This window comes from Sinohyriopsis cumingii, chromosome 9, assembly GCF_028554795.1.
Source record: "Sinohyriopsis cumingii isolate HCF-2022 chromosome 9, ASM2855479v2, whole genome shotgun sequence".
Taxonomy (NCBI): domain Eukaryota; kingdom Metazoa; phylum Mollusca; class Bivalvia; order Unionida; family Unionidae; genus Sinohyriopsis; species Sinohyriopsis cumingii.
In genome coordinates this window covers 26,691,375-26,704,990 of record NC_142969.1, presented here as the reverse complement: position 1 = coordinate 26,704,990, position 13,616 = coordinate 26,691,375, and the positions used below count along the sequence as shown (strand labels likewise).

Here is a 13,616-nt window from a genome sequence, read left to right as displayed (position 1 = left end):
CCGATGTCACAAGGGGAAGGATATGGCAGGACTATAGCAAAATGCAACGAAGTTCAAAGCCACAAAGAATCCATGAAATTTTTTATTTTTTTGCCAGTTCCGACCCATTCTTTGTTCAACAATTAGTTGATCTTGCCGCCAGGCTTTTATTTTCCCGCCTTAATCATTTATGTCGGCAAGCGGCCAGTTCCATCCTGTACTTTATTCAACAATTAGTTGATCTTGCCGCCATGCTTTAATGTCGCGGTCAAATAAAAATAAAACAGGCTTTTGTTTGGTCCTATAAAGTTGGCCTCTTGCGGAATCATTTTCTTTTAATACCTCATTAGCATGTGTCAATGTATTCAATATTATGCCTTCATTATTGAGGATGTTGACATAAACGGGTAGGACTGTATTATATATTTTAATAAATTTAAATCTTTCGGTCTAACTCAAGTATTATCGTTTCACCCCGTTGTGTTGACCATATTGGACTTTTCTGACTTCTTATTTAACTTTATTAACGCACTATCGAATGACACACAGTGTTAGACACGGTGCTATAGAAATTCAACTTTATTATTTTTATTATCCGAATCGGTCGTTCCTGCCTTGTCAGACTCTGATTAATCGGAAGTTCATACTATCCGGTGGAATCCGATTTCCGGATCAAAAGTCGGTTATGCCCTACTGCTCATGCTATCTTGTTGTCTGCGTACCAGCGAAATTCAGCCATTGATGGAATTTCTTCAGCTCATTCAGTCTTGTAGAACCTGTCCAGCTCAGTCACACAATGCCACATATAACCAAACAAATTCAACCAACAGAACATAACACAAACCACTATGAACCTTGCTAGCACACTTGGCCTACATATATTCTACACAACAGAGCAACCCGAAAAGCAGGTACTGTTAACAAAATAAACATACCAAACCTATACTGTCAATGGATCATAACCTGTTTTGTTTGCTCTATCAAACAGAACATAACAAATTCAGCAACATAATGCAATCTGTTGAGTTTGTTCTGTCCAACAGATCATAACAAATTCAGCAACATAATGCAATCTGTTGAGTTTGTTCTGTCCAACAGATCATAACAAATTCAGCAACATAATGCAATCTGTTGAGTTTGTTCTGTCCAACAGAACATAACAAATTCAGCAACATAATGCAATCTGTTGAGTTTGTTCTATCCAAAAGAACATAACAAATTCAGCATTCATTCAGTACATTCTGTCAAACATATTCACCCCCCCACCTCCTCTACATGGCCAGTTTTCTCAACACCAATGAGTTTGTGTACAAAGTAACCCTTGTAGGCAGCCACCCCTGTGATATGGCATACAGCCAGCATATTATTAAAAAAAAGTCAAATGTACCCATAGCAAGCAGCCACATCTCATCTAATACACATTCAAAACTAATATTTAATTCATATGGTAAGGTAAGTAACCAGATTATCTTTTCTGATTCCAGCTGTCAGGTTTTCATTACTGCAGTAATTGCTGACAAAAGTACAGTATATTACATACCACTATAGTTAATAGTTTAAATCATTTCTGCAGATATTTACTAGAAATGGATTCAACAATGTTCTGATAGGGTTTTGGGCTTCACACAACTGTTGAGTTCTTATCTTTCATGATTACGACTAGTGTTGTTCCGATTATCGTTTATAATCAATCATCAGCTGGGTGAGTAAACCAAAAAGATAATCAATTGTGAAACTCCATAATCAACTGTGTGTAAAGGGAGACTACTTCTTTTTAACTGCATGCAAAACACAAAGGTTAGTAAAACCCCTGTATAAATGGTAAGCTATATAGGGCTTCTAATCCACTAAACTTGATCTGGATTATTTATTCCCTTCACAACTTACAAATATAAAACCATACCATATTCCATAGGTGCAAAATTTCATAATTAGGAATGTGTAGTCATGATTACATGATTAAGCTGTTAAATTGTTGGATTAATAAATTTAAAAAAATGATTGATGATTTGTTTCAGTTTAAATGTAAAATCCTTCATAATATTTGTAATTAATAACAAACAAGAAAACCTTGTTCTTTTGTACTTTAAATTACATCACATATGAATGAAAGGATTTTGGGAGACTGCAACAGTATACCAGTTACAAAAGACTGATCAGTCATAAAATGTTGCCTTCAGTTATCAAAGTTGTCGAACAAAAATAACAGAACACAATTGAAAAATATGTACAATTTTTATCAGATAAATGTATAAATGTCTTTAATACAGATTACTTCTGTACATTTATTAACATTTTTAACTCTTAAGGAAAGATAATAACAGTATAACAAACAAAATTAAAATTTACCCTTAATAACCAATTATGATCTATTATCACCTGGTTAAGCTGAACAGATTATAGATTATGAAATTCTGACTGATTCACAACAGTAATTACAACCAGAGGCAATTGTCAAGATAATAACTTGGTCAATGCAGACTAAAGTGAAATGAACCTATAACAAAAACAGACCGAAAAATCACACGACATTACACTTCCTTTATAGACAAGATGTTTCATCTATACAACAAAAGTTTCATCTTCATGATTAAATTGCAGTTAAATTAGCAAAATATCAACAAGTCATTACAAAAGTTTCAAATGTCTTCATATAAAAAGAAAATTTTAACTGAGAAGAAAATGTAAAGACTATCTGACTCAAAGACATTTATACATTAAAGACATTTATACATTTATCTGGGGAGAATTCAAGAGTTATTGCTGAAACATTTTATGTTGAAGAAACTCAGACAAACAATATTGTAGTAATTAAGGTGAATATTCTCCAGCAGTGGGAAAATGGAGTAAATGGGTGAACGACTCCAAATAGTAAGCAATTTTGTACCAAGATTTAAATGACGTATTTTAATGGTTCTGTATCACACATGCCAAGAGCTTCCCACTCAAATTTCATGCTTAAAATATAAGAACTATTATGGTATGTTCACTTGAAAGAAATATATTAAGACATGGAAAACCTTTTTGACAGATGTTACTTTTAAATGAAGACAATGTTTTCTGCATAATTTGAGTATGCTGAAACTAAAAATGAACTTGTCTTCATGATATCCTTTTAGATAAATTCACAGGAAGCATCCAAACACATGTACCATCAAACATCAACGGTCAATTTTTGCAAAATCTTGACCGCATGTTACTTCAAGCTGACATTTGCATATTTCGTACATATCGTTATATAGAAATGTTGGGTGAACATGCATCCATAAGAATAAATAGACTTTTCCTATGTTCCATGTACTTTGGAAGCTTTCTGTACCTTTTTATCAAGTGCCCCCCCCCATCTTTGTACGAAATAGTATACTGAATCAGACACGTTGAAATTAGATGTTGCTCTTAAAACTTAATGTTTTTTTGCATAATTTGTGTGAGCAGAATTCAAAATTGAACTCATCTTTATGATATTTTTCAAATAAATTCACAGCATGCATTCAAGAACATGCACCATCCACCATTATAATATTGATTTTTGGTCACTTCATTTCCAAAATCTTGACCTCTTAGTTATTTCAAGCTGAAACTTGCATATTTCTTACATATGGTAATATAGAAATGCTTTGTGAACATTCAGCTTCAAAAATAAATTTACTTTTTCAATGTTTCGGGTACTTCTGAAGCCTTTTTTGCCTTGTTTAAGCATCCTCCCCCAATCATTTCTGTCATAAAATACCATAATGACGAGTCAAACATAAGTTGAAATTATATCTTACTTTTAAAATAGTGCATAATCAATACAGTATTCTTGTACATATATAAATGTTCCTCTGAATTAACAATTTAGTAAACAATAATTGCCACTTTTGAATTAAATTATAATAAAATAGTTTTGGTCAATTTTCATATCTTTAAAATTAATGACAAAAATAAACACACGGAAAATAATTGTCATCGAAAACTACCACAATTTTATCAGTCACATGGACATAATTTTTGACAAATTCACCATTCACTTCTGTACAAGTTTTCTACTAATTTATTATTACAGTAAATCTGCATTTCTATGGTGTAAATTGTGTATGTAATGCAACATTAAATTTTGTTAATAATTCTAATCAATTTTACAGTTAATGAAGTAGTGTTAAACTGCAATATTTATGATAATTTAATTTTTTTAAATAAACTGATATGGTACAGATTGCTAGTTTGTTATTGATAATGTCAATATTCTGAATAAATTGATATTAAAAATAAATGCTATGAACTGGTTTTCTTTTCTTTAAAATAATTTTAATTTTACATCTTTTTGCCAAACATGAAAATTCTAAATCAATTAGGGCTACCAATGATATGATCCATCATTGGTAAATACAACTAAGTCTGAGTCTAACCTTGAAAATACATTACACACCAAAAATTGTACCAAATGTTTCTAATACATTTATAATAAATGAAAATATGTGTGTATAATCTGATTCCTAGGTATAAATGTCCACTTTGTCATAACATGAGTTTTTGTGGGTTTTTTTAATTCAATTTATGCTGTGTTGTTGCCATTATTTACATTTTCACTGACCTACGTGCCGGGAAGAGTTACTATTCTTGCTAGCATAGGTGACCTATTTAAAGACATAATTCGGGGATTTTATGCAAATATTCTCACACACTGAAGCATTATTTTTGGAAAATAACCTCCATATTATTTAAAAAATAGTCATATATATTCGTGTATTTAGTTTTATTGCATTTTGAAAAATTATATTCTCAGTTATTTCCGCCAAATATGTTGTACAAAACGGCCATTATCATATATGCTAAATATAGATAGTTGACCTTTCACCCATGAATACATTCAGATGTAATATTGTCGGCTTTTTACATAGAAAAGTGAAGAAAGTACCAAGGGTAATGAGGTTGACGTTTTGAGAAAATCTAAATATTGATCGCCAGCACCCTCTAGCATCATCCCCAGCTGCCAGTTACACATACCTTTCTTACATTACACAGATGCTACTCCAAATACTGTCACACCCTGGAAAGGCCACTCCTCTTAAAATGCCACTTTTCCAGTGCAGAAATGGTGGCCTTTTAATGAGACCACTGTCTGCAAACAATACATCTGGACACATATCTTTCTATGTTGTGTTACAAACTGCCACCCAGTGACATGAGGAATATATATATATATATATATATATATATATATATATATATATATATATATATATATATATATATATATATAATCATTCCCGTACTCAGATCTTGCACACATATGTAAATATCTAAGCTGAACCAAAAATAATCGGTTGTGCTTATGATTTTTTTTTAAAAAGGTTTGTCAAAAGTTCTACTGGTGATATAATTTCATTACATCGATACTGATTAGAAAATTACGACCAATAATAAATATAAGTTTAAAATTCAATATGACATATAAAGATTCGAAGCAATATAGAATGACAACTGAATCCAGAACCAAGTGGGAGGATGCTAACACGTCCTGAAAGAAGTATATATATGATTAGAAACAACATCATTCAATGTTTTCATAATGAAACATACAAATATCAATAAGTCTTGTAAAATGACACAATGTTAGGGTGATCTATATCAGTAATAACCAGTATTACTTGTAGTAAGCTTTTCCAAGAGGATGCCAATCTGCGGTTGCCGCCATCTTGAAACAGGAAGTAATTTTTTTCAATGCGAAATAACGGTACAAGCTATGATCCGGGTTTATTTTATTTCATTACGTTAAAAATCAGACTTGACTCAATCATGTGATAAAACCTGCAAAAATTCGAAACCCCCAATAAAAGTTTTATTGCTTGGGAGGAATAATTTTACTTTTTCTTCTATTCGATGTTTCGGCATTCTCCAGCTTCAAATATATATATATATATATATATATATATATATATATATATATATATATATATATATATATATATATATATATATGCATTAAACTAACAACGAACAGTGCACAACTATAGTACAAGTCAGACAGGTCATGTATGAGCTTTTACGCATTTAAAATTAATTATAAATTGTTCTTTTAAAATCTAACACAACTTCTCTTTAACCAATGTCTATTAATTCCTGATACTGAATGCTCTGCACTTTAACAGTCATCAAGAAACTTCCAGAAGAAACTTATCGATCTTTATGGTCTTTTACAATGTGGCCATATACTAAACTTGGGTATATATAAAAAAACAACAACACTTTGAGTGAAGTGCACAGAACAAAGCCCTAACATGAAAGACAGCCAAAGAAATAATGCGGCCTACCTCTGTGATACAGACCATACTAACACTAAAGCAGCACAGTTTTCCATCCAATGCAGCCTAGCTCATCTTTAGAACAATTTCAGACACAAGAACCAAAACTCAAAATTCGTGCAAGTACATCCATTTAGACCGTTGCCCTGGAATGAGAGGACTCCTGCCTGCAGATGGTCGCCTGCCATCCTGGTCACTACCTCCCTTGCCTCAGTCAGACACAAATAAGCGTGAAACGCGCGCATGAAACACCTAACATAAATAAAAGCAATAATAAATGAATAGCGAGTGGCACTATGGTGTCAGAATCCTTACACAATTTTATCAAGAGGCTACAAGAAATACCCAGTGCAGCAGCTAGTTGAAGCAGCTAACTACATTTTTACGCTACACAGCTATCATTTCCCCGAAATTACCTGAGACGAAAAAGGACTGCGGAGAAATGTAAAGAAGCAGAAGAAAAACGGTGAACTTCTGCTTAAAAAGCCCTTCTAAGGGCTACCAATATTGTCTCTTATCCAGGGAACCATTTTGTCTTGGTATCCCGTTTCGATAAAACTATTATGTACACTAACTTGATCCTTCAATCCACCGGTTCAAAATTTAGACCTTTTAGGACCTAACAGTGACCAAACGTTTTATATGTCGCTCAGACACATCAGTTATTAAAATTTTGTAGAGCATCTACAACGTACACTATGTACTAGAATTTTTACGATTGTTAGGACGCAGGAAAATTTTACAACTTGTTTTGATTTGACCCAATTGCACAGGTAGCTAACTCATTATTGACATTTTTTATTGTCCATTAGTACAACTAGACTGAATTTGACTAAGTACGGGCTGGCGTTCTTGCGAGTGCACGCCATCCATGGCTGGCTTGCCGAGTTCCCTGCCCACTTGCCTCTCTCGGACATCGTATAACGGCGGAGATGTGGAACAATCTCCACCCGCCTAAAGCTAGGTGTCCCGATGTGACGTCATCGTTGTGACCAATCGCAATGGGCGTTACATACTGCTTGGGTCGACACCTAGTACAGTAACGGTCTGAAATCAGCTCTTGTTAACATGAGTGTGTGTTGGGCCCATTCCCACGCATGAATTCAAGATGGTCTACATATTTGATTTGATTGATTGATTGGAGTTACGTCGCGTGCGCCCAGAAGGGCATGTACGACGGGTCCACAGATTCTTCCAGCTTTCATGTTATAGCCTCGGCCGGGATGACGTCACTGGCTTAGCGGCCTTCATGCTGCGAGGTCACCTAGAATAATGGCGGCTGTTTTCACCTCGGCGGTTATAACTATGCATTGTAAATGTCCGGATGTGAAAAAGTTCCTGGATTTCCAACCCAACCATTGCAGAAGAAATCCAAGAACAGGTCCCGGAATTACCGACATTAACAAATTGGGAGTAACATAGTCCATTTTACTATAAAGTGTTCTTTTTCCATGTTTGATTTTTTGCAAAACACTGTGCACTATCTACTATATTTACCTATGTTTCGGCTATTGGCTATGTACACAAACTGAACAATATCCTTAATCCAACCAATTCCTTTTCTTATTCAAAAACTTCTGCAGTTGCTTCATAAACTTTTACCGCACACAGATGTCAGATTACCAATTGATAATGTATTTTACAAAAACTCATTCCAGTCCTACCATGATTCACTTGCAATACCTTACGTGTGTCTCTATTTAAGTCCAAGTTTCAACTTGCATCTCAAGTGTATTCCTGTTTTAGGGAAAATGACAATTAGACAACATGGTTGCAGAAACCCAAAGTTAAGTTCAGTTCTGTCAGATTAAGATCAGTGACGATGGTTTAGTTGTTGAGTTTACGCATTACAAACACTCAAAGGGTACCCTTTTTTGCCAGAAGTTTCATGACCCAAATATTACAAAACCAGTGCCCAGTCCATGCGCTGCGTCAATATTTACAACAGCTGGGTTGTCATTTTGGCCCGCTCTTCATTACCTATGGAAGGGTTGACCATAACTAAGCAGGAGTTCAACCAATCCTTGACCACATTGCTCCTCCTATGTGGTTTTAATCCTCAATTATTCAAGACTCATAGTTTTAGGATTGGGGCGCCTAAGCAAGGTCTATCAGACAGTCTTATTAGGTTCATAGGTTGGTGGCAGTCAGATGTCTTTAAGAAATGTATCTCTCTCAGCGAAAGAATATCTAGTTCGTAATTCAGTGCTGACTTCGGCCGTGCTACACATTGCCATAGCACTTTCTACTGCCTGATTCTGCTTTCCAATTTATCTGCTTTCAGGTTTCTTGGGTGCACAGATCGATACAGCTATGCGCATCATACTGACACCGCACTTTATATGAGTTCAATGGAGAGCACTTCACTTCATATGGGTTCACTGAATACGTAACCATCTTACAACACATCATTCTTCCACTGGTGTTATGTGACCTGGAGTAACATTTCTCGATATTGTGTGCACAGTTTAGCAGTCTTATGGGTGCACAGACCAATACAGCCGCCCATATCATATGGCACTGCACTTCATATGGGTTCATTAAAGAGAACTTCATATGGTTTCATTGAAGACGTGACTATCTTACAACACTTCAATCTTCCACTGGCATTCTGTGACATTGAATGCAAAACGTTTCTTGATATTGTGTGCTCCCTGACTTCAGAATTCATGCTATTTTGACACGATTTGCAGGAGTTTGTGTCCAGTAATGACAGGCTAGTATACAAAACTGGCTTCCAGTGTTTGTTGAATTTTTGGCCATGTCAGGCGTTAGTAGTGAATGGGGACACCCTAGGGACAAGGAGACTTTAATGTTAAATAGGGGTATATCCACTCTGGGGACAATGGAAATTTAACATGGGAAGCAATATCCACTCTGGGGACAATGGAAATTTAACATGGGAAAAAAAGACATCTACTCTGGGGACAAGGGAATTTAACATGGGAGAAAGGAAATATCCACTCTAGGGACAAAAGCATTGGAACAATGGGAGAAAAAGAATATCCATTCTAGGGACAAAGGCAATTGAACATGGGATTTTTTTTGTTTTTTTTAAAAAAAAAATTAAAAAATAAAAAATAAAAAAGGGGTAGGCAATGGAAAGTCAATCTCTTTTCGAGAAATGTGGGTGGCCCTGAAAAGAGCCTTTGGATTTATGTTAATATGCCCTTAACATAAAGGGCATTTGCGGCATCTTCTTGTCCTCAAGCTGCGTCATACTCGAGGGCCATAAATCAGTGTCCTCTTGAGGCAACCTTGTCTCTCCACGTACACTCTTTGTATCCATAGACTGGTGTCTGACTTGTGGACAACGGTCCACTTGGATCGGACATACATGAGCATGTCCGTCCTAAACATCACTGAAGACACAAGGGTAAATGATTCGACTGTGGTCCACATCTTGAGGCGACGAGAACAGGTGAATCAATGCAGTGAACTGCGCTTATTTATAGGTAGAGGAAGGATTGAAATGGATTGAGTTCATTGACCAATCCAAACACGCGTTACAAAATTCAGTCAGTCCGCATCCAATCCGAAGAGAACAGTCTGTGACGTCACGTGGTCTATATAGATTCGCTAGCGCCTGTGTGGAGTCAATCTATGCGACAGTGATTCAACATGACGGAAACTCAGAAAACGATTCATTGGGGTGCACCAACAGTGGAGACCGCCCAAGGGAACCCGGACTTACTTTCAGAAGAGGTAAATTGGGATTTTGTGGATTTTCTTACCTCGCAAGAATTTGTTCCGGAACCTTCGTCACCTTCATTACCGCAATTGGAGAATTTTAGACAGAGACAGAAAGAAGAATTGGAGAAATTTATACAACGACAAAAGGAAGCGGAACAAGCTTTTCTCCTACAGCAACAGCAGCAAGAAGAAGAGGTAAGAAAAAAACAACAACAAGAAGAAGTAGCAGCAAAGAAACAAGAGGGTGAAAATCAAACGGTCACGATACTGTTAGACATTTTAGCGGAGTTAAGAAGTCTGAAACAAATGTATCAGACTTCTTTATCACGACCGAAGAGAATACGACCTTCCCGAGCTAAACACGTCAACCCTGTGACTAAGCCTGTCGTACCACCCTTAGTGATTTCAACCAAATCATCATCATCATCAACAGTACGCAGTCCAGAAGTAGGCCTTGGCCGTGGCAAAGGCTTAAGGCAGTTAAAGTTGATTGCTTAAACTCACCCCTACACCAAAAAAGGCCCTTTTCAGGGCCACCCATGTCTCTCGAAAAGAGATAGCCTTTCAATTTGCCAATAACTCAAAAAAAACCATTTTACCCCTATATTACGTGTATATGAGTGCGTGAGTGTAGCTTCTTATTTTAAAATCAAAACTCAAAGACACTTACCTGATATAATTAATGTATTCTTTTCTCAATAGTTACAATCCAATTCACAATTCACAGCAGAACACTTTAAAAAGTTCATAGACTTCTTCTATCTCATTGTTTACTCTCTCTGTTTTTTCAATTTCTTCACCGTCATAATCTTTTCATCTTCTTCCTCACTTTCTTCCCTTCTTCTTTTCTTCTCCTTTTTCTTTGCCTCTTGTAAATAGAATTGTCTTCTTTCTTCCTCTTCTTCCTCTGAAGAATCCCTCTCTTCTTCTGAAGAATTCCTCTTTTCTTCTGACTCCTCTTGTTTCTTTTTTGGGCAATCTGGAGACCAATGTCCTTTTTCTTGACAATAATAACAGGTATCTTGACTTTTGTCTTTTCTAGCCCCTGTTTTTTTTCTTTTTTGACGGTCTGGACACTCTGAAGACCAATGCCCTTTCTTTTGACAGATATAGCATGTATCTTGACTTTTATCTCGAACGGAAGGAGAGTAGTCCGTCGGCTGGTCTGAAGAGAATTTTCTAATGACCCTCGCAAAGCTCTGTTGAAACGTTCGATTTGGCTAGTCTCTTCCATCGTTGTGCTCGGTTTGAGAGTGAAATGAATAGTGAAAGGACAAGACACACACCCTTTTATATACGCTGGTTTGCCATGACTATAAATTAGTCTATGGTGTTTAAACTTGAGTCATTTGACGTTTTGCACTTAAGATGAAACGATCCTATTCATTCGAGAAGAAAGAAGAAGAAAGTAAGAGGCAGAAACGTGATCTATCGCCTCGTACCAGAGCTGAAGTCTTGGCACAAATTCATGCCAGTGATTTTGAAGAGGACATGAGTGAACCAGAATCCGAACCCTCTAAACAAAGTTCACCACCCTTAGTCAACCCTGAAAAGTACTATTCCATTCGAGAGACGGAAAAGCGCTCCTCTAGAAAATTTAGAACCACGGCTTACACCTACACAGTGAAGTTTAAAGATTTCAAGTCCGACGTACCATTGGAGAAAGCAGAAGCGTTTATCACCGAGATATGGGATTCTTTGCTCACCGCACTCAAGCGACAATGTCAACCCAAAGAAGACGATCGCTTGACACTATCCATAGATCACGACAGCTTGAAATCCCTTGTTTGGATCGAGTTTAGCAGACCCGCAGAACTAACCCCTTCCAAAGTCATGGACAAGATTCAACACGTACAACAATCTAATGACCAGTTTGACATCACCGATGGAAAAGCCACACTGAAAATGGCCCACGTCTCTCCTCCTCAAGGGACTGGACGCAAAAAGGTCTTATTGGTGGACGACCTTCGCAACACCAAAACAAGTCTCGTCCGAATTAACAACCCTCAAGACCAGATGTGTTTAGCCCGTGCCATCGTGGTGGGACGACCCTATGCCAACAAAAACGACACGGTAGAATGGAAAAGAGCCTGGGAGACTATTCGAAAATCGGACCGAGCCAAACAACGAAGTGAAGCAAAACTCCTGTTACGATAAGCCGACTTGCCCAAAGACAAACCCTGTGGCATTCCTGAGATGCAAAAATTGCAAGATGCCCTAGCTCCACGATACACCTTGAAAGTGTACCCTCAAGAAGTGCGCGGGCCTCTGTTGTTTCGAGGGAAAGACTTTAAGGACGGAAAATACATTCACCTTTATCATTACGATGACCATTTCGATACCATTACCAGTATCACTGGATTCTTGGGATACAAATATTACTGTGAGAAATGTGACCGTGGTTATAATAATCGAGAGCAACACAAGCATTGTGGATCGAAATGCCCAGGATGTTTGGCCTCTCCACCCTGTCTGAGCGAAGGACAAGAAAGAGTACATTGTCCTGCTTGTCTGCGCACGTTTGTCAGCCCTGCCTGTTACCAACAACATCTGAAGACGCAAGGTTGACAGCAGAAATGTGCTTGTCAACTGCTGAGATTGTGCCCTACGTGTGGATACGGCCTACGTACCAATAGTGCCAAGGCACACGTATGTTCAGGAAAGAAAAAATGTCACATTTGTCACCACATCGTGGACTTGGAACATCAGTGCTACGTGCAAAAATACCAATCCCCACCAGAGAAAGAGGACGGTCACAAGAAGAAAGGCAATTTCATCTTTTTCGATTTCGAATGCATGCAAGAGACCGGCATTCACATTCCTAATTTTTGCGCGACTCATCGAGCGTGCGAGAAGTGCATTCAAGAACCTATCTTCAGTCATTGCCCTCACTGCAGCAAGATTCCTGGAGGACGTGAAAAAATCTTTCGAGGACCGAACACGCTAGGCGATTTTGCCCAATGGGTCTAAGACCCCATCGACAAGACGGGGAGCCAAGAGGACATCGAACGTTACGGAGATTGTCATCGCCATGCCACGGTGATGGCTCACAATTTCTCCGGATACGATGGACAGTTTCTTCTCAGATACTATACGGAACATGGCACCGAACGTCCTAAAGTGACTTTGAACGGAGCCAAAATCATTTTCATGCAAGTGGGACAAGTGCAGTTTAAAGATTCGATGAGTTACTTAGCCATGCCTTTGAGTCGAATGCCTAAAACGTTTGGAATGACAGAAATGGCTAAAGGGTACTTTCCACACTTTTTCAATACGGAAGCCAATCAACATACCGTTCTACCCCATTTACCTGAGGCTCACTATTACGACCCCGACAACATGCGTACCGAACAATGAGAAGCTTTCTACGCTTGGTACCAGGCTCATGCCTCCGACCCCTTCGACTTTCAGGAAGAAATGCTAAAGTATTGTCGTTCCGACGTGGACATTTTACGGCGTTGCTGTGGAAAATTTCGAGAACTGTTCATGGAACACGGAGGGGTCGATCCTTTGAAAGAAGCTTGCACCATTGCCAAAGCGTGTTCCTTAGTGTATCGACAACGATTCATGCCTGAAAACACCGTGGCTGTCATCAGTCCTCAAACGACCCACTATGTCAAACGTCAATACTCGGTCAAAGCCCTACGTTGGTTACATTAC

At 37.5% G+C, this 13,616-nt stretch overlaps 1 protein-coding gene across 1 annotated transcript in view; it reads right to left on the bottom strand.

Annotated features, from left to right (window-relative positions):
* LOC149791442 (vacuolar protein sorting-associated protein 16 homolog) overlaps nucleotides 1-5,672 on the bottom strand; it is a 97,766-nt gene extending 92,094 nt beyond the window's left edge. The window contains exon 1 of the mRNA XM_089969975.1: nucleotides 5,610-5,672. Within this exon, the coding sequence (XP_089826101.1) occupies nucleotides 5,610-5,656 (47 nt within the window). The 5' untranslated portion in view covers nucleotides 5,657-5,672. The remainder of the gene's footprint in view (nucleotides 1-5,609) is intronic.
* Nucleotides 5,673-13,616: the final 7,944 nt, after the last annotated feature.